This window comes from Grammomys surdaster, unplaced genomic scaffold, assembly GCF_004785775.1.
Source record: "Grammomys surdaster isolate TR1022 unplaced genomic scaffold, NIH_TR_1.0 65, whole genome shotgun sequence".
NCBI classification, from domain to species: Eukaryota; Metazoa; Chordata; class Mammalia; order Rodentia; family Muridae; genus Grammomys; species Grammomys surdaster.
Genome location: NW_021604567.1, coordinates 19,200,791 through 19,228,706, shown reverse-complemented (window position 1 = coordinate 19,228,706; position 27,916 = coordinate 19,200,791). Strand labels below are relative to the sequence as shown.

Sequence of the window (27,916 nt, the reverse complement as noted above, 5' to 3'; positions counted from 1 at the left end):
GGGGAGGGGAGAGATAATGTACCACACATACAGAAACCGTGGTGTCCTCAAAACTCTTCTACTACTTTCCCCTGCTTGACCTTGCTCTGTCCCTGAGGCTGAAGGGTGGAATCTAACCAAAAGCTAGGAGCACCTGGCTTCCAGCCAGAGTCCTGAAAAGGGAGCATGGAGGGCAGTTAGGGAAGGGAGGCCTGAGGTGAGGGGACATTTATTCCCAACTCCTTCCTGCAGAGAGCCTAGTCACTACTCCACACACAGCCTACTCACAGGGCTCTCTCCTTCCAGGTTCTATCTCCTCCTGCCTGCATCTCTTTGGACCTACGGTGAAGGCTACTGGAAAACTGTCCTAGGGCCCTGCCCTACAGGCATCTGCTGCTCCCTGTCTATCTGAACTGTGTGTGGCTTCCAAGAAGTAGGCCAAGTGTGTGTAGGAGTCCACATGTGGTGGTCGCTGTTTTGATGGAGGAATCACTCACCACAGGTTCCTTCCTACGGGGCTTTCTGTAATGAGGTTCATTCTTGTAGGTACACCACTCTCTTGACCTAAGAGCATTCCAGTGTCCATTCTACAGCTGGTTAATGATGGGTTGTTTCTACTCTGGGGCTGTTACAGACAAGGCTGCTATGAATGCTTTTTATCTGTCTTCTGGTCTCACTGGTTGTATGTCAAGGAGTTGCCTGGACCATAGCATCTGCGCATCTTCATTTAGTACTTAATATCAAAAGGCCTTCTGTGTTTTAACTCCCACCAGCAACATGCATAGGTTTCTAGGTGACAGGTGCCCAGCACCCACACTGTAAATCCTCATCTCTGTGAGTAACCGTCACATTGGTGATGCTATTTTGCAGGTTTAGCTTTCGTTTTTGTGATCACAAATGAAGTTAGCAGACATGTTGTTTGTTGATGATGTGAACACATTTGGGTTTTTTGGTTTCTGGATTTTTTGTTTTGGGGGTTGTTTATTTGTTTGTTTGGAGGGGGTATGGTGTCTGTTCAACTTGCCCACTAGATGGCAGAGTTCTTCCTAGACACAGATCTACTGGCAGGCAGAATCCAGCCTTGGAGATGAAGTCTTCTGTGGAGGGGTCTGTCTGTTCCCTCAGAAATGACTCTTTCTGAGAATCAACTATAACAATGATGATAAGTATATGACCACAGTGCATGATACAGAACAGAGCATACTGTCTGAAAACCAGAAACAGTCCACGTCATCAATACCTCAGTGTCTTCAACACACCTTAGGGACAGCAGGAACAGAGTGAGATAACGGGTAAGAGGCACTGCCTGATAGAGGCACACTCCGACTGCCTGTCCCAATGATACAGATAATGGCAGAAAAATCAGCTGAGTAATTAGAAACATTAGATATAGTTCTAACATACAGACGCCTGTACACTAAAATCCTCCCCCTCACACGTACCTGGGAGCAAAGCTCTTACTTCACCATTCAGTGCTCACCGTCTTTACATTACTGTCACACGTGCCCGAGATAAAGCTCTAGACACAGATGGTTCATCTGGGCTCAGTTTTAGCAGCTTCGGTCTGAGCCTATGGAAAGGTTTCATGTCTCTCCCTAAGGACTCCACCACCTTCTGAGAATGAACTCCAGGCTGAGGACTAAACGCTTGACCATGGACTTTTGGAAGACATGGAGGACATCACAGCCCTGGTCCACAGTCAGTCTTCTTTCTCCTCAATAGTGACTTCCTAGTGTTGTACACAATACTCCCACATATTCACTTCTGTGTGAATCTCCTGTAACTGAAATCTGAGTTTGCAGTTTAGCGTCAAGTGTATCGCAATAGCTCTGGGGTTATCAATCAGCTTGGACCTCTGTACTGAGAGAGAATAAGCCTGTGAACTCTTGGTCTGGAGTCCTAAGACTTCAATAGCTACAGGTCTGATGAGCTCCCAGGTAGAAGTCCTTTCCTCTGAGAATTTCTTAATGACAGAAAACACTTTTGTTGCTTATTTAGCTAAACTCATCTAGCATATTGATGGTCATATCTGGGTTCAAGTCATTTCTTATGAGGTAAGTAACTGTCTGATTAAATGTTCATAAACATTTTAAGATGCACAAAAGAGGCAGAATTAAGGAAGACTAAATTAACAACATAAAGACATTTCTGTTCAAACTAAATTGGCTATAAGACTATATCTATAAATCACTGGGATTAAAAGATGCATTTAAATAATCTCTTAAGACTTTATTCAGAAATTCCTACTATTCAAAACACCCGATCTTCTACCCCAGGACCCAGCCCTTCTGAGGCAACAATTGTTGGGACAGTCTGAGAAAGTGAGGGGTAGGGGACAAGGGTTCCGAACTGTCGATCAGAGTGCTGGGGGCACGTGGTCAGGACGCCTCCCCTCTCACAGAACAGTCTCTGTCTGTCATTCTTGCTCTTTTCCTTAGGGACTGGCCAGCTACCAACCACTGAGGGCTTGCTGTCCACTGTCCCCATGCAGGGACAGCCAGGTGAACAGTATTACAGCAGTCCTCGAGCCACAGCATGGGCAGATCATCAGGGTAATATGCTCTCACACTTGTTATGGCTGTCAACCACTGAGATCAGGAAATATAACTGTGTCTGTGGCAAAAACAAAGCTTTAACAAAGGAGACCCATCCTGCATAGAGACATGCTACACACATGTAATAACACCCTTGGAGCCCATCTTACATGCAGACATGCTATACACATGTAGTAACACCCTTGGAGCCCATCCTATATGAAGACACGCTGCACATATGTAATAACACTCTACTTCCAACAGTGTCTTAACTGAATCATATTGACTTAAAAACTGGGTTCTCCTACTGAATATATAAACACACCTACACAATCTTCAATGCTCAAACCAAACCTCAAAGTGAAACCAAAACATTTCATAAAGTGCAGGGAACCCTGTCATCCCTGGGAGTACAAGAAACCCTTATTTGGCAAGAATCCTCTCACATTCCAAAGTGCAGTGAGAAGATGAAAACTGCAGGCATGGTCAAAAAGTCCCTGAGTAAGAGTAACGATTTCTTTCAGGCAAAGGAAACATAAACTTTGACCCTTGATCCACTGTCTACTGTCATTCAGCCTGAAGCTACTACTTTAGTTCTGTGACCCTTTCCAACCTGCAGTCAAGGTATGGAGCACAGGAGGGCCATCTCATGGCCTCGAGCACACAGACCTTCACCACATCTCAGACTGGTCAGTGTCCCTGCAGATGGCTCTGGGCTCAGATGACCATCCACTACTCCCCCGTCTCCATATGTTCACTTTCTCATCTATCAAACAACGTTAAATGCTCCTTAGATGCAACTCGTGTCACCACCCCAAGCACATGGTGTAGTGGCAGAGCATCAAAGACAACTGTCTGTGGGATGGCCACACAAACACAAGGCACAGAGCTGGGGCAAGGAACTGTCCAGGCTAGTCCAGCTTTAGAGGGTAGAGAAATTCAAGAAACAGGAGAGGACAAATGGCAGCTGTCAGGTGGTCAAAGGGAGGGTCTACAAGTGGGTTCTGCCGAGCTTTTGGGAAGCTCCTAATCTGGGTAACTTGCACTAAGAAATGGAAGTTCTCAACTAAAAATGCACAGTGAAAAGACTCAAGTCTTAATGAGAAGAGACCCCAGACTCCTCATCTGTTGACTGTAGCAGCACAGGGAATGCCAATCAGTACTTCCTGTCAGAAACCTTCTCAAAGACTCTGTGGTAAAGAACACATTGGGTCCCAGTCAGGAGGTTTCCATGCAGCTGAAATATCACATTCCTGTGTAGCATATGAAAAAACATAACTCCATCTAAAACAACTGTGATGTAACTCGGCAATGCCAAAGCGTTGTCTAGGGAGGGCTTCAAGTCAGTCACCTCTCACCCACACAGGAACTGCTCATGATCACATACATGATCTGGACGGTACCATGGCTACCAGTAGTTTGTTACCACAGGTAACTTCAGTACCTTTTGTAGAATGAAAGTCTAGCACTTCTGAGAAAAGAAGCCAGGTTCTCAAACCACCTCAAGTTCAAGCCAGGGTAGCTGTGGTGGCTCACAGCTGGAGTCCAGCACTCAGGAGGCAGAGGCAGGAAGATTAGGGTAAGGTCAAGGTCAGCCTGGTCTACATAGTTCCAAGGAAGCCAATAAGGCCCTGTCTCAAAACAGGCAGGACAAGATGACAGGAACCATCTTAAATTGCTCACACTACAGACACTGAAGCAGGCAAGCTTAGACTCCTTTAAAAAGCTGGCCAATCATGTGTGGCTGATATAGAGATACTTTGAACTGGACAAGGGCTGGGTCACTACAAAGAGAAAGTTAAACTCAGAGTAGCTAGACAGCGATGATCTGGGCTGCCCAATCTTCCCTTCTGTGGGCTTCACTTCCCTTCTCAGCTGAGAACACTACTACATGTATATTCTTCCAACACTTTCTCAGTCCTTCCTAAGGTTTGCAAGGATATTCATGCAAGAAAAAAATTACTGCTAGGCTGCCTTGAGATAGAAAATGGACAAAGTGTAGGAAGCACCTACAGGATCCAGAAATAGATCTGCAGAGCAGAGCAGAGCAGAGCAGAGCAGAGCAGAGCAGAGCAGAGCAGAGAGAGCAGAGGCCACGGAGATGATGACTAGGGTGGCAGAGGTAACAGGTGCTCTCTTACAAGCAGGGCTTTTCTGGAATGGAGTTCTCAACCCTATCACATGAGTGCTATGTATTTCAACTGGATAGAAACCACACAGGAACAACAAAAAGCTAGACAAAGTCACAGAGCTTAGAAAGCAGCTAGGCTTTGAACCTGCTCTGCCCAATGTCAAATCTCCTGCCTGTAAGTGACACAGACTTCAAATATCAAAACAAGGAGTTAGTTCAATTTCCCCTTCTTATATATGCCTTTCTTCAAGATATGCCATTGTTTCAAGAGCAGCCTAAGCTGGGCAGGACTTCATAAACAAATCACTTGTGAAAGAGAAAACCACATCCAGGGTAAAGTCCCACGCTGAGAAGCTTATTTCAGAGCATTTCCTGAAAAAGGCAGAGCAGTGCTCACAGCCCAACAGACCAACCCCACTATCGGTACTACATCTCAACAATCCTTCAACAGGAGGAGCCGGCACAGACAAAAGAAAAACAATTCAAAGACACCATCTACCTAACACAGGCGGCTCTGAGCACTCTCTTTCCGGCACCTCTCAGACGGCCCTGGGACAGACAGGAGGTAAGCTGCATCCAATTAATTTCATGGTAAATCATTATCTGAAGTTATGTTGTGTTTACTAAACTCAAAACTTCTGCTCCATCTGATGAAGACCTTGAAACAAACGGTTATTCTTTTTCCAGGATTCGGCACTCATTTTCAGTATTTTATATTAATAGTAAGTGTAGAGTTGTAGATGCTTTCATTTTATTTTTGAGATTACAATATAATTACATTTCTTCTCTTTCTTCCCTCCAAACCCTCCCACCTACACCTCCTTAATCTCTTACAAATTCATGGCCTCCTTCTCTTTTAACTGTTGTTAAACACACACACACACACACACACACACACACACACACACACACACAATCTAAATATATATAGCCCGCTCATCTGTGTAGTGTTACTCACGTGTGATTTCAAGGCTGACCGTTTAGTACTGGATGACCAGTTGGTGTGCTCTTCCCTGGGAGGCCTATTGCTCCCCCTTTTAGCACAGGAGCTGCCAGTAGCTCTCGGTGTGGATCTGAGGCCTCGCCGTCTTTCCCATCCATTTAACACATTATGTTGATGGCATAATACATCATAACATAATTCAATGTCTTTGTCATTTAGTTTCAATTATACTGTTTCATGAAATTACTTGGTTTCAATAAAAAAAAAACTACAGATAACCATAGTACTTAAGTTTTCAAAACTTAGCCTGAAAGACAGTTTTCAATGCTCACCCAAAATCTTGTAGAACCTAGTCCATATGGTAATGAGGAGATACAAGCAGCACACTGGAACAAGTAAGCACAGTGAGACTGGAGCAGGTGGACTACAAAAAAGCAGCCAGGGAAGGACAGCCTGTAGATACAGGCGTTTCCATGACAACATCAGGGGACAGGTAAATGGAGGAAAGACCAGGAAACTTCATTACTTTGTGAATGTTTCTTTAAAACTCACAGAGAGTTAAAATGTTTAAGCCTCTAAGTCTCTGAGATTAATGGTTAAGATTTAACTTTCCTATGCAGTAATTTTCTCATTTACATAGAAACTAGTATTCTAGTTATATAAATATTTGGGGGTGTAGGAGTTAGACTATGTAGAGAAAACTGGTTTCAAACAGACATCCCCCTCCCTCTGCCTCAGAAGTGCGGGGGTTAAAGCACGTGCCACCATTCTCAGCTTTATTGGGAAATTGTAATACAGGTTTTCAGATATATACAATTTTATTCCAAAATCATATTTAAGCCAAATATGTGGCAAACAACACCAGGAAGGAAGGAGAAAACACACATGTATCTCGTCCTGTCTACACGATTGTTCAAACTGATTCTCATCAACCAGCCACGGGCTATTAATCGTCCTTATAATTTCACTAAAGAGAGACTCAGAGCTGAATTAAATATAAGCATGTTACAAAGTGACATTCTTTTTTGTTTGTTTGTTTTGGTTTTTTTTGTTTTGTTTTTTTGACTTTGTAGTGAGATCTTTATTTAAACAGCATCAAAAACAGCAGCAGAGGCAACAACAAACAAAAGCAAAATAAGATAGCATAGGGAGGTACACTTTACTTCTAATAGGATGTAAAACAGGTTACAGGAACTGATTGCATTGGCTTTTCTGTTCATTTGTGTAGTTGTGAGAATAGGTTCTTTTGTTCTAAAAACTCCAAGTTCTACAATATAAGGATTTAAAGCTTTGGGAATGATGACAAATGACATCGTATGATGTAGGATTACAATGTGTTGTGTCCACACTGCCTCATCTATAGGATTACAATGTGTTGTGCTCACACTGCCTCATCTATAGGATTACAATGTGTTGTGTCCACACTGCCTCATCTATAGGATTACAATGTATTGTGTTCACACTGCCTCATCTATAGGATTATAATGAATTGTGTTCACACTGCCTCATCTCTACATACCACTTCTCTAATCAGAATGAAATATCTCAGGGAAAGTTAACTGTGTGGTTGCTTTCAATTCCCATTTAAATTACGTCTTACAAGTGCTTCATTTGTTGCTGCCTGCTGAAGACATCCCCTGCTCATGTCCACAGTTATGCAAGTGCCACATCCCACAAAAGCTCTGTTTTCTTTTTTTTTAATTTTTAAATTTTTTAAAAATTTTTTCTCAAATCATAATTAATTCACACAGGGGTATAAACACAGAAAGACAGGATGTGGGGAAGGGAATGACACTGGAGTGTGGGTATTCAGGGGGAATACAGATATCTTCAGAACCGGGTATCGGCTAGGTGAAGGTTCAGGGGACAAGTCACTATGACTCTGCCTATGATTCACTTGTCCTTATCTAAGTTGGTACTATCCGTCAAGGCTATCTATTTACAAGGTCTATGACTACTCAGGCTGGTAAATTTCCACAAAAGCTGCCTGTTAACATTAGCTTATAGCCATCTGTTTCAATGTTTTTCCACTGAGACCCAAGACTTGGTGTTAGTATACATGCATTACAGGCCTATTGCTGATTTTAGGCCTATGGCTGATTTTAGGCCTTCAGTGTGTAAGCAGGGCTGCCCCTGACATCTCCTCCCTTCTCTAAGTATAGAAGGGCTGTGGCAATTCTAAACTTGCAAAGGCGGGGATAGAGGCCTGACCTCCAGTATTTGAAGGGGACCTTGTAATGGCTCCGGTCCCCTTGTCATTGTCCAGTGAGGCATGAGGGCCATACCTATCCCGATGTCTTTTTCCTGGAGAGGGGATACTTTTGACATCAACCCCTATGCAGTCAGGCTTGTCCCTCAGGGAACCCAGAGAGATATTTTTTATCTTTTATTTATATTCCCTTGCAGTGCTTAGCCTCACAGCCTAAGCAAAAATTCAAATCGCCTGTCAGAGGGGGTTCTGGGTGGGCCCTCTGGCTTGGACAAAGTGACATTCTTAAAAAAAAGTTTCTCATACACACTCATATTTCAAAGCGACGCCCCCAGGCTCCACCCTTCATATGCGGTACTTTAAAGTCTCTGCTGGCAGTACACCCTGGGTAAGGGAATGTCACACTGAGAGCTCCATATTTATAGCACTGTTAGAATTGTTTCTTTTCTAAATAAATAGTTTTTGATGGTGGGACGATGGCGGGACGACTAGTTTCTGTACACACTTAGGGCTTCTCAGACCTACTTCTCTTTGACAGAATTTACACTCTTTAGGCAGGGCAGTACTACAAAAGTGGTGAGACTTTCAGAACTTTTCCTCCAATTGCTCCTTCTCAACTCAATGTCCCATGGATGCCACTGCACTTAAATTCCAGGACCCTGGTAATGGAAGTCCCTGCCCTAGATACTCCTAGAGCACCTGTTGCTCTAGGTTTCCAGTAGACCATGACACAGGGCAGTAGTGATTCCAGACCTACGACCATCTGAAGAGAACATAGGACACTAGGCAGAAATGTTTGCAACTTAAAAAAAGGGGGTAGAGTCAACAGACTTGACTGACAAGCCACACAGATGCTGAGAATCATCTCACCAAACACCATTTCCTTCACTCATGGTCCACTTGGCATTTCCTACTAAGTGCTAGAGAGGCAGCAGAGGCATAGAGAGAAAAATCAAAGTTCCTACCCACTCACACATGAGAATCAGTCACTAGCTGTTTGGTTCTTTTGTTTGTGTTCTGATTCATGTTTTGTAAATTATGATTGTATTTTATGAATGAAAAGTATTTGATTATTACTTATATGAGTTATAAAATGTTTAAACAGAATAAAGATAATAAAGGTTGGCAAGCCTTTTTGTAAGATTTAAAATACAGACTGGACCTTTTCCCATTACTCCAGAGAATTCCTGCTGTCTTCTGCTTTGATTATTTGGGGAAGAGAGAGATAAGAAGGTCAATGAAACTGGATAAGTCTCCCAGAACATCCATCTTAGGACCTGAACAGGCCAGTACATTATAAACACTGGGCTGGGTGTAGTAGCGCACACCTTTAACCCCCGCACTCAGGCAGGCAGATCTCTGTGAGCTGGAGGCCAGCTTGGTCTAAATAATGAATTCCAGGATGGCCAAGGCTATATAAAGAAATCCTGTTTCACAAAAAAAAAAAAAAAGTAATGGGGGGTGGGGGAGGGCAGGCAGGCAGACAGACAGACAGACAGGAATTCATAGCTCCGTGAGGTACATAGTATACAGAGGACCTGTGTTCAATGCCCAGTGCTCCAAAAATAAAAACAGTTAAAGAGAGATAGTAAATAGTAGCAGTAACTTCTAGGGTATGTGTTCTTTAACAATATTAAAGCATGTACATGGAGTCTTCAGTATAAAATGCCCTCAAAAAGAAGTCCTGGGCTCTGGAGCCTCTATTTCCAACCAAAGTTTTCATTCCTGTTTTCTCGACAATTCTCACAGTTTCTACATATCATGGGGACCAACCTGCTGTAAGATGGCTACCCCAAGCAATCACAACCAGCTTGTTCTTTCTAATGGCTCACACCCAGAGGAATACAAAATCGCAGCCCTGGTCTTCTACAGCTGTATCTTCCTGATTGGGCTGTTTGTTAATGTCACTGCATTATGGGTTTTCAGCTGTACAACCAAAAAAAGAACCACAGTAACCATCTACATGATGAATGTCGCACTACTGGACTTAGTATTTATACTGAGTCTGCCCTTTCGGATGTTTTACTATGCAAAAGGCGAATGGCCATTTGGAGAGTACTTCTGCCACATTCTTGGGGCCCTGGTGGTGTTTTACCCAAGCCTTGCTCTGTGGCTTCTTGCTTTCATTAGTGCTGACAGATACATGGCCATAGTACAGCCGAAATACGCCAAAGAACTGAAGAACACCGGCAAGGCCGTGCTCGCATGTGTGGGGATCTGGATAATGACCCTTACCACCACAGTCCCTCTGCTCCTGCTCTATGAAGACCCAGATAAGGCCTCCTCCCCTGCCACCTGCCTCAAGATCTCCGACATCATCCACTTAAAAGCTGTCAATGTGCTCAATTTCACCCGGCTCATATTTTTCTTCCTGATCCCTTTGTTCATCATGATTGGGTGCTACGTGGTCATTATTCACAGTCTCCTCCGAGGGCAGACGTCTAAGCTGAAGCCCAAGGTCAAGGAGAAGTCCATACGGATCATCATCACGCTCCTGCTGCAAGTGCTTGTCTGCTTCATGCCCTTCCACATCTGTTTTGCTGTCCTGATGCTACAAGGAGAGGAGAACAGCTACAGCCCCTGGGGAGCCTTCACCACCTTCCTCATGAACCTCAGCACATGTCTCGATGTTGTTCTCTACTACATTGTTTCCAAACAGTTCCAGGCTCGAGTCATCAGTGTCATGCTGTACCGCAATTACCTTCGCAGTGTGCGCAGAAAAAGTGTCCGATCAGGCAGTTTAAGGTCACTCAGCAACATGAACAGTGAAATGCTTTGAGTCAGAGCAAGCTGCCTGTCTTCAATCTCTTTAACATTCTTTTTCTATCTACTCTCAGGGGGAACCAGCATTCTATATTATCCAGTCCCTGCTCTAATAAAGAAAAATAATAAACTTTTAAAACTTCTGTCGAATTTTATTTCAGTAACAAGATTAAATACTGAGTATTCTGATATGTTCATTTATTTTTTATCTTACAACTTGTATAAAACATGTGCATGAGCCATGTGTAGTGCCCATGCCTATAAGACAATATTCAGAAGACATAGAAAAGCCAGTCTAGGCTACATAGTGGGACTCTGTCTCAAAACAAAAAACAAAAACAAGAAAAGTAATAAAAACAACATGTTCATGAATTACTTGGGGGAGAGCACCCAAATTAGGCTTCATAATCAAGCCTTATCTGAGAAGGTGGTTAATTGGCTTAACATTTTTAGATTCTGTATACAATACACTCTTGAGAGGGAAGAAAAGAAGCTATTGTTCAAAATAATTTAATAGGTCTCCCTGACATCAAGTTCACCCTTAGGATGTATTTTATGTTCCAGACATCAGCTTTCACGATTTCTATAAAAGCAACTCTGCCTGACGCACCACCAAGCATAACTGAAGGAACCAGGAAGCTCCAATGGCCTCCCCAGCCCTTTCTTGTAAAAACAGATGCACTCAACAAACACTTGCTGACACACACACACACACACACACACACACATACACACACACACACACTACAAAAGACAGAATCTTTTCCAGGCCAAATGTTACAGTATTAGCAGCACCAGCCAGGGAATCATAGGTTCCAATCCTAGCCTATTTGATCTCTCCATAAACATCTTGTCTTAAAAAAAAGGAACCAAATAACAACATATAAAAGTCCTACTGTTCTAAATATAGATACAGATGTTTAGACTTACAACTTCCTCTGCAAATTCACCTTTATCACTCTTTCCTCTTGTTTTGGGACAGGGTGCAACTCTGAGTGGCCTGGAATTCAGTAAGTAACCAGGCTGGTCTTGAACTCAGTGATCCACCTGCCCCTGCCTCTTTTCAGGTCTGATACTAATTTTTCAAAAATCATAAATAATTACCAAATGTAAATACTGTCATAATTGTAAGATACAGGAGCAAAGGTGGTACTTTGTTACAGCTTTTGAACAAAGAGAAAAACAATGGAAGAGCAAAATTCTTTAATAAGCATTAGAGTGGGAAAGCCCTGTGTTCAGTGTGGAGTTTAGGGTACAAAGTCACGGGTGGGAGCACACTAGTACTGCAGGAGTAAGGAGGCCCGGCATCTGCCCGGCCTCGGGGAAGGAGAAGGTGCTTAGTCACAGTCTGCTTTCAACCTTTCGGTTGAAGATTTTCCCAAGAGGTTTCCTTGAAGAACATGTTGAGCGTTTAAAGCATAAGAAGAGCGCAGACACAAAGCGATGAGGTTAAACGTGTCCTGTGGTCCCCACAGGGAATTGCATATAATGAAAAACAATTCATGGAACCATAATGTATTTAGCACTGTAAACAGATGTTCTTAAAAATGTATTACATATGTTTAGCGTATGTAGGCATGTGTGTGCCACAGCATGTGTGTGGACATCAGAGAGCAACCTGTATAGGTCGTTACTTCCCTCCAGCCCACCATGTGAACTCCAGGGATCACACTCAGACATCAGGCTTGGTAGCAAGTGCCTTTACCCACTGACCACTCTCATCAGCACCAAGCACACTTAACATATGAAAAAAATTCAAATGTAATTATTTTCAAGAAGTCTGATTCCAGAAAATACATACCCACACATAAAATATAAACAACTAATAAATAATAGGTATATTAGGGCAAATGTGTCAGGCATAGGTTACTGGACATAGCTAACATATTTAGCTTTTAATAATGTAGCTACAATGAAAACAATGGAGATTTTTTTTCTGAGCTGAAGTAAGTTGTGTGCATCCATTAGGTGTCAGGTGCAGCTTTCCCCAGAGCATTAGAGAACCACAGCCCAGCCTCTGCAGACATCAACAGCCTTGCTGAGAGTCTAACTCGGCTCATGTTAACAATTATCCTCTCAGTGTCTCTGATATGCCAAGTAAGACCCTTCACAAAGACCTGGTCAGTAGCACAGACGGTTGATGACAAGAATTCAATGACATAAAAATAAATGCATGGAAGAAATATTAATTGAATTAATAAAACATCTGCTGTAACCTTGAACACAAAAGCCTGAGCACCTCTACTCAATGGCAAGAGGTAGCCAAGAGCAAGCTGGTTGGGGGGGCTAGAAAGGGTGGACAGGAGCTCAAGAAAAGAAGGGAATCAAACGGAGTTGCTACTACAAGCTGCTAGTAAAGGCACCTACTTCACCTCTTCACAGCCTGTGTAGCAGAGCCTCCAACCCATGAGTGGAGGGCCAGCTACAAACCAAGTTCACAGGCACTTGCATGAGGTCTAATAAGGTCTTTAAAACTACCAAGTGGCACAGCTGGAACCCAGCCTTGTGCGGGCCATGACCACACTGCTGCTCCTCCTACCACTCCAGGTGGCCCATGAGGACTCTGACCCTTATTCTGAAGAAAGTGGAGATTTCAAGGTTTTGGTTTTTGGTTCTTAGTTTTTTTTAATTCTACCATAGCTATGGCAGTTGTTTCCATTCTTTAACATTGATTTTTATAGTGTGTGTGTGTAAAAGTTATAAACATGTGTATATGTGTATAGAAATGGGTATGTGTGTGAATGTGTGTGTATATGTGTATGTGTGTATGAGAGTGTATATGAGTGTGTGAGGGAGAGTGTGTGGTGTGTAGGAATGTGTGTATGTGTATGAAAATGTATATATGAGTGTAAGCATATGTGTAAGATGTGTGTGATATGTATGAGAGTATGCATATGTGAGTGTGAAAGTGTGTTTGAGTATGTGTGTATGTGTGTGTGTAAATGTATATATGTGAGTGTGAGTATGTATCTAAGAATGTGTGATGTGTATGAGAGTGTGTGTATGTGTGTGAGTATGAGTTTATGTGAAGATCAACACCATATGGAGGTACAACCAGGCTGGTCTGTCACTGTGGGAAGCACAAAGCTATTACCTGTACACAAACTTTGTTCTACCTTTACGGAAAAATAGAAATGGTAATCTACAAATTTCTTCAGAAACATAACTTCAGTACATTTAATTTTGGATTTTTGCATTTAATTAGCTCATAAAACTACAACAGCAAAATATCACTATAAAAATACACAAAACAAATTAAATCTCAAGGAATTCAGGGTTATAAGCTTATTATCCTAGTACTTAGAAAGCCTGAAGCAGAAAAATCTGAATTAGAAACCATCCTGGGCTACATAGGAGACACTGTCTCCAATAAACAAACTAAAATTATGGAATAATGTTAGAGCTAAAAAGAAAATGGAAATTATTGTGAAACTGATCAGTTGAAGGACATGGGGATATGTAAGCACACACTGCATTCTCTTCACACATACCTACCTGAAAGTATAAAGTCCTGGATTTTAGACAGAATCGAATTCACTGTAACTCAGGATGGCCTGAAGCTCGCTATGTAGCCCAGGCTGGCCTTGAAATCAGAGATCCACCTCTCTCTGCCTCCTGAGTGCCTGGACTAAAGGTGTGGCCAGCTTAAAAGACTTTTGGTGAGAGTTTGTGAACGATACCATTTCAAATAGATTTAAGAATCCTAAATAACAGTGAGCTACTTACAATCCAGAAGGTAAATTGCTGGCCACAGTGACACCAAACAAATACTGCACGGCTTCCACGAGGATAAAGTCAAACAAGGCTGACAAGACCCAGGAACCCAGCAAGAAGGACTAAAAGTGAAATGATAAATGAAAGTGAGCTACCTAAAATACTAAGTAACAGTTATTATTTAGTTAGCATGAGCTAGGGCATGGGGGTTTGAGCACAGTCTATATACACAGGTGTACACCGATAGACATATATATTACATACATATGAATACACGCATAAGCTTATTTTTATATTACTTATTTTTGTTACTTTTGGCTATTTTTTGTTTTGTTTTGTTTTGTTTTTTTGAGACAGGGTTTCTTTGTATAGCCTTGGCTGTCCTGGAACTCACTCTGTAGACCAGAGATAAGCCATAATTGTTCATATGTATTAGCTTCTACAATTTCTAGATATATTAAAAAAGACATTTAATCAAAACATAGTGCTAATAAGTAGCACACATACTACTAAGCCAAACAAGTGACAACATTTCATTAGATAAATTTCTAATTAAAATTGTTATTACTGACATACCTTAATCTCTTGTATTATCATCACTATCATTTCATTATTTTATCATGCTATTGGCTTAAAGTTAATTTTTTTTTTTTTTGGTTAACGTCAAAGTCACAAATCAGATCTAGAATCATGTAATTTAAGCAATAATTATAAATAACATACTAAGTTTTTTAAAAATGGAAGGCATTTTTAAAATAAGGGCCCAGAACAGTGTTATGCATCTATGATCCAGAGGCCTGGCTAAGCAAATCAGCAAGACTTTACTTCCAAGTTTAAAAAGTAAAATACAAGGGCTGCAGATGTAGCTGGGTGGTAAAATGCACTTGCCTAGTACACAGGAGAGCCAGGAAGTAGCACATATGCAAATGAGGAAACCAGATACGGTCATTTCATTCTGGAACCTCAGAAAACGCTAAACCATGGAATAACTTACTGCGAACTTCCTGCTTCCGTATCTTCTTTCAAATATTCTGAAGTTATAAATGAGAAGACCACTACAGAAAGCGTCTTTCAAGTCAAGGCAAATTATTCTTCCGCATATCAGCCTCCAAATCTGCACAGAGGTTAAAAGCAGAGCATGGTGTGAGGGGGCCATGGACTGCCCAGGTCAAGGTCACAGCACACATTCAATGGGAAGGCCAGCCAGCACCCCATCCTGGATAGCACAAGAACACTCGCATGCAGGAACACACACATATATGCACACACCAACAGTGAGAGGTCTCTTCACACTCACACACACACACCAACAGTGAGAAGTCTCTTCACTCACATACACACACACACACCCCAACAGTGAGAAGTTTCTTCACATACACACACACACCAACAGTGAGAAGTCTCTTCACTCACACACACACACACACACACACACCAACAGTGAGAAGTTTCTTCACATACACACACACGCACACACAACTGACAGTGAGAAGTCTCTTCACTTACATCCATACACACCAACAATGAGAAGTCTCTTCACACACACACACATCCCAACATTGAGAAGTCTCTTCACTTATCATAATAGATGCATCTTGCTAAGGCAACAGAAAAGTCCTCATAAAATCCTCAGCAGTCAGGGCACCTGTTGCCAAGCCTGATGCTCTGAGTTTAAGCCCCAGATCCCAAGTCTTGGTGGGTGTAGACAACTGACTCCACAGAACTGTCCTCTGACCTCCACACAAGGCACCATAGCATGCCCACCACCCCACCCACGCAAAAATAAGAAAATAGATGTTTGTTTGTTTTTTAAAAAGGGTGGGGATGGTGTTTAGTAGGACACACACATACACACATTCAAACACAACCAGCTAAAATAAAAAACTAATGAATGATCATTTTACATTACTGAATTTAAAAGCAAAGATGTAAGTGACAATTTGGGTAAAAGTTCAAAAAAGCACTTTCTGAGCTTAATCACCAAAGACCTACACACACACACACACACACACACACACACGCACGCACGCACGCACGCATGCACACACAGAGCAACTCTGGGGACCTGTCGATAAATATTTTCAGCTTTAAAAGACAATCAGCTTTAGAAATTCATCCTCTGGCTAGATGAAAATAAAGACATGCATAAAGAAAACTCCATTTTCCAAAGGCCTATTCTGAGTCTTTAACTTCTCCAAATGTGAAGGATCCTAATGACATCTACAAAACACTGACTTCACTTCCCCTTCAGTTACAACACATTAACCCTGAGCTTCCTTTGAATTACTGTGAAATAGAAGTCAAAATTTACCATGTTAACTATTTTTAAGTACATGGCTCAGTGCTGTTTGGAATGTACAGTAGGCTGTAATGTAGGCTATGCACTGTCCTATTATCCTAAATGCTGTACTGTGAACAGTAACTTGCCACCTTTCCCACAGCCCTGGTGACCTCGTCTCACTCTCTGCCTATGAACCTGCCTTTATGAGGCACACGCACCATGAGGAAGGTGTCGGTGAGCAGGAACACATTTATGCTCAGGGTGGCAAAGGGAGATGCCAGGCACCCAGCAAACTGGTACTAACATCGACCCCCACACAAGACCCACTCATCAACATTGAAGGCCAAGCTCTGTTCTTTCCACAAAAAAGCTCTTCCTCTTGCTTTAATTCCCTTTATAGATGCATTAATTCAGAACGTGTCTCAGATGAGTGAGAGTAAACCATCTCATCAAATATACAGAGACAGGTTTGGGAAAATGTGGGTCCTCTCCTTTCACCATGTGGGTCCCAGAAAATGAACTCAGGTTCTCAGAGCTGGTAACAAATGCCTTTAGTGACAGATCCATCTCAGTAGCCCACAAATTCTCTTGAAATTATAAACTGAATTTCCATGAGTAAAACCTGAAACAGAAACTACCAGTCAGTAAAAGGAAATACTGAGTTTCTCCATTATAATCTGTTTTGCTGAAAATATCATGGACATAACTAGAAAGTGTGCTTGTTAATACAGGAGTAGCATCTCTCACAGACTCGGGGCTTTGTGCTCAGCTCAGCCTTACATGAGGAATCTCTATCACACCCCTTCCTAAGGCTCAGGGAACACTGTCAAGGAGGGGACACCAAGACTGTAAGAGCCAGGAGTTGGAGACATGCTGAGAAACTGTCTCCTGGATGCGTCAAAGCTGTCACACTTGTGAACTCACTGCTGCGGAGTCTAAATGAGACCCACACAAGATCAAGCCAGTCAACAATGTAGTATGAAGACGGGGTCGTGAGCCCAGCCCTAGCTGAGAAGATATCAGCAAGTGACAGCTGCTGGAAGAGGAGGGATCTGCTTCTTTATAGGTGTGACCCGATTGACTGATCATTTTCCCATGCTCCAGGGAGCATGCTACATCCATGTGCAGATGGGCAGCAGTGATTGGAGGAGGAGGAGGAAGAAGGGGAAGAGGAGGAGGAGGAGGGGGAGGAGGAGGAGGAGGAAGAAGAAAAGGAGGAGGAAATGGAGGAGGAGGAGGAAGAGGAGGAGGAGGAAAGGGAGGAAGAAGGGGACGGGGAGGAGGAAGAAGAAGAGAAGGAGGAAGGGGAAGGAGGGGAGGGGGAGGAGGAAGAGGAGGAGATGAAGTTAGAAGGACATGGGAGCGGGTCTGGGAGGGGCTGGAGGAGGATAGGGAGGGTAGATAAAATCAATATACAAGAATATACTTAAAGAAAACTTAAGCTATTGTTGAAACTTCAGGGGTTTTGAGGGACTAAGAAATTGCAGGAAGAAAGAGCAAGTCTAGAAAAACATCCCCTCTCCTCTCAGATGCCAAAGGAGCAGTGTGCCCACCTGGAAGTCGTTCTTGACAGCATGGAGGTCATACACGAAGAACTTTTGACAGTGAGGCAGCAAGAGAGTCAGCAGAAGGGACAGGGCACTGGGGACCAGCAAAAGACTCTTCGACAGAGGTGCCTTATCTAGGAAGAAAAACCATGTTCAGAATGACTGGGATTTTAAAAACATAACAAACCACTCACAAGATGAAAAGTAGGAGAACTAATTTGTTTAGAATGACAAGGAAGCCTAAGTCCTGAAACTCAGGCATTTAGTTCTTCCTGAAACATCTACCAGCAGCTATGACCACTGATAGCAGGCTGGTGAGACTCTGGAAAGGCTTCTCTGTCAGCTCACCTGGACAGGAGACCAAATGCAGCAAATACCCAGTAACCTCCAGATAGCAACCCCACCCCACCCCCCAGTTAGCACCTGGGGGTGACAGAGTCATACATTGGTTTGAAAAGATTTTAAAGGATTTTAAATGCTAACACTGCTGACTGCAGGGCCTCCAGAGGTTTCCCACAGTTGAACAGGAGGAAGCAAGTTAAGTTTTCCAGGAGGGCTCATGGGACCTCTGCCTTATCCTATGTGGCCATCGGATATGTCATCATTTGTTACCGAAGCTACAGGCAACCAACCTGTGACAAGAACTAAGACATCCCAGAAGACATGCTGTAGGGTAGAGTCTTCACAAGAAAACTCTCCAGGCATATTTCATGACAGGACATCACAGGGAATGAAAACTACTGGAAACCCAGCCAAACTCACATGTACGGAAACTCACAATTTCTTATAAAATCCTCTGTTTATAACAACAGATGCACACTCTCAAACCACTTAATGCTTTTGCCAAGAAGCAAAGCACTTTGGCACTCAAATGTTTTTCATACACTATGATATATTTAATATTAATGTTACTACTTTCATTTCCCTGTACATGTATAACTATAAAGAGAGGTTTCAGCTAATATGACCATCTGTAAGGTCCTGCAGTCCCAAGGACACCTACACCTACACATGTGCATATCTTTCCTCAGCAGCTCTTGTACACTCCTACTCCCCATTTCCTCCTATGAAGAACTACAACCTCACCCTTGCTCTGCAGACCTCTACACTCTGGGCCCAACCGCTCCCAGACCCAACTGCCTCCAATCCCATCTGCTCGGCTGCCACCCTACTGTGCACCTCACTACTTCTTACACACAGTGGCTTTCAGTTCTTTTGGGAAAATGTTTCCAGACTTATTTTTCTTTCCTCCATAGCCTGAGGGAACTAGCCTTGACAGTGTCCCCTACTTTGTGGCACTCAGGGTTTCCTTCAGTTCTAACTTCCCAATGATGTGAAGGACACCAGAAGGGAGTCCACAGGCCAGAGAGGGGACATGCCCAGCTTACCAATGGCAAGGCCACTGGAGACACTACTGAGGGACCCTTTCAGATTCTGTATCTTATTTATAAGACATCCCTGCAGGTGAACTTACCCATCACAGTTGGTGCTGTGGTTATAGTGTTTGTGCAAGCACACAGAATTCCCGGTTAGGTCTTACACACATCTACACTGGAACTACCATACAATGTTGCACACTCTCTTCACCAAGGCTTGCCAGATCCCAAACCTGACAGAGCACCCTACTGCCTAGGGCCTCAACAGGACACAAGGTCCCAAGACTGTGAGCATAGCCAGCCTTAGTTTATCTTGCACCACAGAAGTCTCAGTTTTCCTTGCCTGTAGAACGGGGAATGAGAACTCAGCTGCAGAATGTCAGAACTCATACGAGGCTCCAAAGTAGGACATCTGCCCAGCTCCTGAACCTCGGGCCTCAGCACTGTGTGTGTGTGTGTGTGTGTGCGTGTGTGTGCGCGCACGCACGCACCCTCTGCATGTCAACCTCATTGGTGGGTGGGCTTCTCTCCTGGTCCAGGTGAGATCCTTCATTCCTGTGATGGGACCAGAGAAAGGATAGAGTTGTGCAAGTACACCCAGAGGACAGCAGCTCCTCTTCCCACTTTTACCTTCCCTGTGACAGACAGCCACAACTGCCTGAGCAACTCAACATGACTAGAGAAAACCACACAGCTGAGCTGTAAATTCCTGGTTCCAAGCCATACACTGGCACAATTCTCTGACCAGCAGTTCCCATGGTGCTCGCTAGAAACCTGCCTGGCCTTCTTATTTCATGCCATCTCCTCCAGACTCCTCTCAAGGTCTCTCTGCCAATGACTAACAATGAGGTACCTTGGTTATATCCCTGACCCAACTCTAAAATGACTAAGCACTTTCTATCAATCATGAATGTTCCTAGGCCCTAGGATTCAGCAGGGACATCAGGACAAAGGCCCTACTCTTGTTATACTAACCATCCACAGGAGAAAAAAGAAAAGAAAGATTGACATGTGGAAGCAAATGCTACAGAAAAGCCAAGCAGGCAAAGCCTGAGGCTGCTATCCATGTATCCCTAGAGAGTTCCCAAACACAAGGCAGTGTTACTAACGCCCACCAACAGTCATTAGGTATGCCAATGTGACTTGCTTGAGCCACATAAACCTAAGATATGTCACTTCCAGACAGATACTTAGAGTCAGTGAGTCATTCATATTCTTTTCCTCTATCAGAGCTCAAAATGGTGGCCACCCTATCCAACAGATGATCCAGCTAAAGACAGTGGAGGACGGACACTCCCACCCCCAGTTGATTCTCAATGGCTCTGGGAACCAAGGCTTGTTCTTGTGAACCAGGCCTCTCTGGTCCTTGGCCTTGGTACTTACTGGGGAAGAGACTTCTAGTGGAAGAGGTGGGTATCATTCTATATGTGGCAGCCAGGGAAAACCTTTCTCAGTAGTAAGATCTGCACAGAGATCTTAGCAAGTAAGCCTTGCAGATATTTGGGGAAGAAAATCTACCAAAGGAAAATAAAAACACACATGCTTTCAGCAGAACCACATTCAACAGGCAGGAAGACCAGCCACACTGAAAGCACAGGCAAACAGGTAAACTGACTAGAAGGCCAAAGGAGTGGGAAGCAGTGAGCAGAGCCTGGAGGCATGAGGAGGCTTTCAACCTTCCCTCAGAGTGGCAAGGTGTCTGAAGCAGGGCTGGGTGTTAGGTGGAAGGATAATGTATCCAAGTTACATCATCATCTGAGTCACTAAATTGAGATTACAGGACTGGAAGATGAGAATAGAGGAGGAGTCCAGGCAGGAGACTGTTTGAATGATCCAGGTAAGAAAAACTGACAGTCAACCAAGGAGTCGAGGAAGGAAGTGGGCTGTTGGGCCATCCCTTGATTCTGAAACTACACTACAAAAATCTATCCCATTTGTCATGACAAAAATAAGCTTAGGTTCACCAGCTCTGTGACTGAAGTGGACTATAAGAAATCCTAAGATGTCACAAATTCTAAAGGCTGACTTCAGTTTTAAAAGAAATGTGTTTGTTAGTTGCTGCCTCGGTTCCAGTAGAGCACAGGTCCTTTTGGTGGCGCAGCTGAGTCTGGCTTGCTTGTGGCTGCAGCAGCCATGGATTCCCAAAGGCAGTCAATGGGCCTTTGTTAGACGGATGGGCTCTGACCCAACCGTCCATTGATAAACAATAAACAAACAAACTGCCACATACACACACAGGATTTAACTCAGCCGTGAAAGGGGAGGGAGTTCTGATGTGTTACACTACCAGTGAACCCAAGGATGCTAAGAGAAATAAGCCTGTGATAAGAAGGCAAACAGTCCATGTTTCTCTTTACAAGAAGCATCTAGAATGGTGAAATTCATAAAATCAGAAAGTAAAATGCTGGCTCACAAAAGCAGTTAGCACTAGGAAGTTGCTTAATGACACAGTTACAGTTCTGAGGGTAAAAGAGTCCTGAAAGTTTTTACACAAAGCTGTGGATGTGCCTCATACTGCTGACACGCACACCTGAACATGAATAAGGCTACACAGTGTTATCCTTGACTGAAACGAAGCATTAGAAGAAGAGCTGGTAAGATGACTCTGTGGTTAAGAACACTGGCTGCTTTCTAGGGATCCCAGGTTTGATTCCCAGCACCCATGTAGTGGCTCACAACCATCTGGAACCTCAGTTCCAAAGGGTGTGACTCCTTCTTCTGGCCTCCATGGGTACTGCATGCCTACAGGACACAGACATACTTGCAGGCAAAGCAACCATACACAGAAAATAGATTGTTCTAAAGATCAAAAGTAAACATACTAATGAAGGCTAGTGAGAAATAAAAAAAGGTTGACACATAAACCTGACTGCCTAAATATGATCCTCAAGACCTGAGTAAAGATGAAAGGGGAAGGTCGACTCTACAAAGTTGTATCCTGACCTCCATGGCATGCATACTCCCAACCGCCACAGAAAACAAAATGCTGAACGATTGATTTTTTATATAACCATTTCAATTTTATCCAGGGCATGTGGGAATACAAACTAAACAATGTAATCTATCATATTAATGGGTTAAAAGACAAGGAACTATGACGTGTCTCACTAATACGTAACAACAATTAAACAAAGAAAGCCATCAAACTAGAAAGAGGGGATTTGGGACACATGGGAGAATTTGGAGGGAGAAAAGAAGGGGGAAATTTTTGTAATTAGAATTTAAATAAAATACAGTATGTTAAAGAAAACACAAGCTCCCCTTGTGCTACGTCCCTGTCTCTAGCACTAACAACACGCGCTAGCCCTGTCTATTCTCATGGCCTTGCTCCTAGCACTCACTCACTCCTCTTATCAGGGTCTTAGGCATCGCTCTCCCTACCTCTCCAGAATGTTCTGCTCAAGAGCAGGGCCCACAGCAGACACCTCCCTCAGGGCTTCACTCACTAGTTTAACCCTTGTCTTCACCATTGGACAGACTCCATGACAGCAGAAGCATTTCTCTATCTGCTCCCTACTCTACCCCACAGCTCAAACACCACCTGGCATTCAGTGGCCTTTCAGTACCTTTGATAGTAAATAAAAGAATCACAAGTCCAATTCTCAAAATAACCCTCGAGGTAGACCCTACACTGAAGAGAAATGACATTGGGAGAGTAAGTGACTGCATGACAACAAGGGCCTGAGCTTGGGCACTCTGGAATGAGAAAGGTGTGACAAAGGCTTGAAGGCAGGTTGTTAGCATTGGGATATGGAGAGCAGCAAAAGTGAAGGGGGGGGCACAAGACAGCATCATCAAGTTCCTGAACCACTTTGACATACCCCCTTCAGACCAATGGATCTCTCAATCCACTTCAGAGAAGCTTTTATTAGCAATAGAGAGTAATTAACACAGACCCACAACTAGTCAAGGTTCAGAGAGTAAAAGATTGTAGAATATTCAGCCCTAATAAGTATACCCGCCACCCACTAGCGCTCAGAGACCACTGAGGAAGAGGGGGAGGAAAGAATGTGAAAGCAGAGGTGGTGATAGCGCTGGGAAACCCCCTCACCCCACACACCCTGTCTGTATGAACTCAGAGTTAGGACAGCAAGCCCTAGGGACCCGCTCCCAGGAGTGCAGAGGGGAGCAAGCACACAGTTCTACCCTAACAGCGCAGCTGCTGACAGCTGTGAGCAATGAGAGAAGAGCGTTCTCTCTGGGAGTACAGCCCTAGGTACATTTATCACGCTCTAGGAGAAAACCATATAAACAAGAATATTTTGGCAGCACAAATCATCTTGAGGGTTTTGTTGTCACAGAGCTAGGTGGGTAAAGAAAAGGTCTGGGGAGAGTTGACAGGTGATTTTGACCAAAATATATTGTACAAAACTGTCAAAAAACCTAGTAATTTTTTATCCTGTTGGCTCCCACCAATGTGACAGATCAGCAAGGACTTTCTGAGAAGTCTGGCAAATGTATCTGGAAGAGTTACATTTGTACCAATAGTCTAGACTGGTATTGGGGTGGGGTAGAAAGAGCATTATTGGAGAAATGAAGAAGCAAGCATAATCAGAAGCTTACAGCAAGTGGCATGCCAGGAACAGACTGAGTGAGCACTGAGGTTGAGTACACAGAAAATATGCACAGGAAGTGTCTCAGCAGCCTAACCAGCAATCAACCAGCGGAATTAAAATTCAAACCCTGACAATCTCATCCTAACACAACTATATCCTACATTTGACTACCATGCAGCTACAGTCCTGGTGTCAATTATGTGAAAGACATATAAACTGTCACAAAAAGCACTAACAATTCACAGCTGTGCCTTGTCCATAACAAGCACGTGCAATTTTGAATGGAGACAGCAAAAAGAGTAAAGGCTGTGGGAAGTGTAACAGTGTAGTGAATACTTACTAAAGGCTGAAATTATCAAAACTAAGGTATGTAACTATGGTGTTAATATGAAACCCATCCCGAAGGCTACTGAAAGCCTGGTCCGAAAGCAGCAGTCATGGTGCCTGGATGATGGTGCTGGATTAAACACACCACTGGGTTAACTCAGCGGAAAACAGCCTCTTGTAGAGCTGTGCTTCTCCAAGCGTCTATCTCCATGTCTTCTCTCCCTCTTTCCCTTCCCTTCTTCCTTCCCCTTCCCCTCTCCACCTTCTGTGGCAGCCAACACAGCCTCCTCTCTCCATTCTTCCACCCATCATTCCTGGCTGCTATGAAATTAAATGACAGTCTACATGTAAGACTCCTGGGAGTGGGTCCTAGGCCTCTCCATCATACACCCTCACCACCAAGGTACCCTGCTGCACCCAGCCCTACAGGCGACAGAACCAGCTAACCACAGATTAGCATTTCTAAAGCCATGATCTGAAGCAGATCTTTCCTCTCTGAAATTGCTCTTTCCAGGCACCTGTCATCTGTTCCCCCCCCTTCACACACACACACACACACACACACACACACACACACACACGCACACACACACACACAGGATTCAGGCTACAGCAATTAATGCACAGATTTTATCTGTCATAAAGGCGCTCTCCTAGCATCATCTGTATTACTTTGAAAACAGTATCTGTAAATGCCCCAAAGGAAAATGGGAAAACTAAATGGCAGTCTACATGTAAGAAGTAGTACCACTCAACACAGAGATAAGTAGTATACTGTGGTTCTGTAGCTCGCACATGTGGGCATGGGTCCTGTTGGGTTGAGTCGTGGGTCCCTGTGTCTGCCGCCCCAGGAAGCTCAGTGGGACAGAAGTGTGGGAATTTGACTGAGTTCGCTCCACATGCAGGGCAGACACTGGGCTATGAGAAGCCACCAAGCTCGACTCTGGACATGGGGAGATCTCAGTCTGAGGTCCTGCGGGGGGCAGAGCTCTTGGGTCGGAGGTCTCCAGGCCAAGGTGGCTGGCGGGAGATTGGTGGTCTCAGCCCTTGGGCACCCAGGCACTGCAGGTAGATCGCAGAAGGACTGAGACTGGGGGCATGCGGGCTGGAGAGAGGGACAAGGGAGAGAAGCTCTGGAAGTGCCCCTTGGGGTAGAGACTCTTGGTCATGGCGACTGGCTTGGCTGGGACATGGCTGGCTCTGCTAGCTTGCTTGGGTTGGCAGCCTCCGTGGCTGGAACATAAAGAAGCAGCAGCTCATTGGTTGAAGCCCCCCCTCTACAGTTCTGCATGGCAGGGCCCCAAAGACGAGAGGAAGTCCATGGTTTTAAAAGGTTTATTGTCATGGTGGAAAGTGGATGAAGCTGTACCCCGGGTCCTCAGGGCAGGCCTGAGGTTAAATATTTTTTCTAAGTAGGAAGGTCTGGGAAGGAATGCTTAATTGGCCACACCCTCTGGCCTTTAGGTATCTCATTAATATGGAGATCTCTTGAGGCTCTGCAGCCTGTAGTCACGCCCTCTACCTGTGCTGCCTGAGCTACCTGTGCTATGTGACCTAAGGCCACAAACCTTTCTTTGGGAGGGGCTGTAGATAAGTGAAAGGAACCAGGGCCCAGGAGCAAGGCCGAACTCCTACCGCCCGCCCCATTAGGGTCACTGGGGTTCAAAGCCTGCACTCAACCAAGTACCCAGCTGCCTCTCACAGCCCACCGCCCCACAGTATAAAAAAATACTACCTATTAGAAAGATGTTCCAAAATAGTATTAGTGGCATTATCATACAAAACTTAAAAAAAAAAAAAAAGGTAGTGCATAAATAGGTGTTTTGTAAAGCATCTATCAAAATACTAACAATGTTACCCATGGTCTATTCATGAGATACTTTGCTTCTTGTCCAAATCTAATTTAATGAAAATTTGTTTTTGTTTTGTTTTTTGAGACAAGGTTTCTCTGTGTAACAGAGCTCTGGCTATCCTAAACTCACTTTGTAGATCAGGCTTGAACTCATAAAAACCCACCTGCCTCTGCCTCTTGAGTACTGGGATTAAAGGTGTTCACCACCATGCCGGGGGCGGGGGAAACTAATTTTTAACTAGTTACTTATTCAGGGAGAAGTCTGTCATATCCTCATGCTCAGAGCTCAGGCCAGTCACCAGCAAACTTCCAGTCTGTGAGTAGAGTCAGGAAGTAGTTCCCACATAAGAGCCCAGCCATTAAACAAGCAAGTTTTTTAAAAGTGTTTCTCTGGCAGACACTTCTTTACCTTTGAAGACAGGAATTCGATGAGTTGAATGAACAGGCAACATGTTAATCTAAAAGTAAAAGGAAAACCATCCATGGCCCAGTGCTATGAAACACCAAAGTGAAGATTTCCTCAGAGCCGCTAATCTGCGGCTTCTCTTGGGTATGACAAGACTACACACTGTTGTCTGTGCAGCCAACACCACTTAGGCTCAGTATGCCTGCCCTGTCACTATAAAATAATGACCACAGTGACTCCATTTCAGGTGGACTACTTCACACACTGAACTGTCATGACAAAGGGCTTTCCCATGTCTCCTGAGTACTTATTATCTGGAAACAGGAATTCACTGCTCACAGACATTAGGTGAAGAAATATGCTCACAGCTTGATAGTAAAGGGGCTGCTATTTGGACCCAGTTCTACCTGACTCACTCACACTCTGCCTGTCTGTCTGTTTCTCTCTCTCTCCCTCTCCCTCTCCCTCTCCCTCTCTCTATATATGTATATATATGTATGTATGCATATATGTATAATATATATATATATATGTATATATATATATATATATATAATTAGTGGCTCTGAGGAAATCTTAATTTTGGTGTTTTATAGCACTTGGCCATCGATGGTTTTCCTTTTCCTTTTAGATTAACATATATATCATTTTTTCTAATATTTACAAAGAAAACATACTTTCTTATACTTAAAGTAAATTTTTGATCCACAGAAAAGCAAACATAAAATAACCATTTGATTCATAAATTCCACTCTTAGACATATACCAAGGAAAAGTAAAAACATAATTTGAAACAAAAGCTTACATGTGAATGTTTAAAGCAGTATTATCATAATAGGTAAAACACAACCAAGTAACCACCAACAAACGAAGAGATTAAATAAAACCTGCTCCATACAATGGAGTCCTGTTGAGGGGAGAGGAATGAAGTTCTGTACTTGCTATGTGACATGGGCAAACCTCAGAGTGACATAATACACACAAAGCAATGCCAGTAAGTAAATGCTCTAAAGGGCTAGCACAAGAACCTTGCTATGTGAATTTTGCCTGACTATTCTGAGCACTGAAGACACTAACCACAGGTTTTGCTTAAACATGTGAGCTATTATTACAAGATGCTAGCTGTAGGCACACCAGACACACAACGGAAAGCAGCAACCTGGCAACTCACTCTGCCCCCACAAGTCTGGCCTGCAAAAGTGCATGTCAAAAAACCCAGTGTGGTTCACACCCTTGCAAGGAAGGACCACCATATCCTACCGCATCACCGATCCTCCCATTACCGACTGCTTAAGGGA

At 43.6% G+C, this 27,916-nt stretch overlaps 2 protein-coding genes across 2 annotated transcripts in view; one reads left to right on the top strand and one right to left on the bottom strand.

Moving 5' to 3' along the window:
- Positions 1 to 27,916, bottom strand: part of Ubac2 (UBA domain containing 2) — a 145,719-nt gene that overhangs the window by 98,924 nt on the left and 18,879 nt on the right. The window contains exons 2-4 of the mRNA XM_028772217.1: positions 18,108 to 18,235; positions 15,268 to 15,387; positions 14,286 to 14,395 (exon numbers count right to left, since the gene is read on the bottom strand). Of these exons, the coding sequence (XP_028628050.1) occupies positions 14,286 to 14,395; positions 15,268 to 15,387; positions 18,108 to 18,235 (358 nt within the window). The remainder of the gene's footprint in view (positions 1 to 14,285; positions 14,396 to 15,267; positions 15,388 to 18,107; positions 18,236 to 27,916) is intronic.
- Positions 5,004 to 10,702, top strand: Gpr18 (G protein-coupled receptor 18). The gene is made up of 2 exons (XM_028772230.1): positions 5,004 to 5,209; positions 9,546 to 10,702. The coding sequence occupies exon 2, from the start codon at positions 9,580 to 9,582 to the stop codon at positions 10,573 to 10,575; it is 996 nt and encodes a 331-aa protein (XP_028628063.1). The 5' UTR covers positions 5,004 to 5,209; positions 9,546 to 9,579; the 3' UTR covers positions 10,576 to 10,702.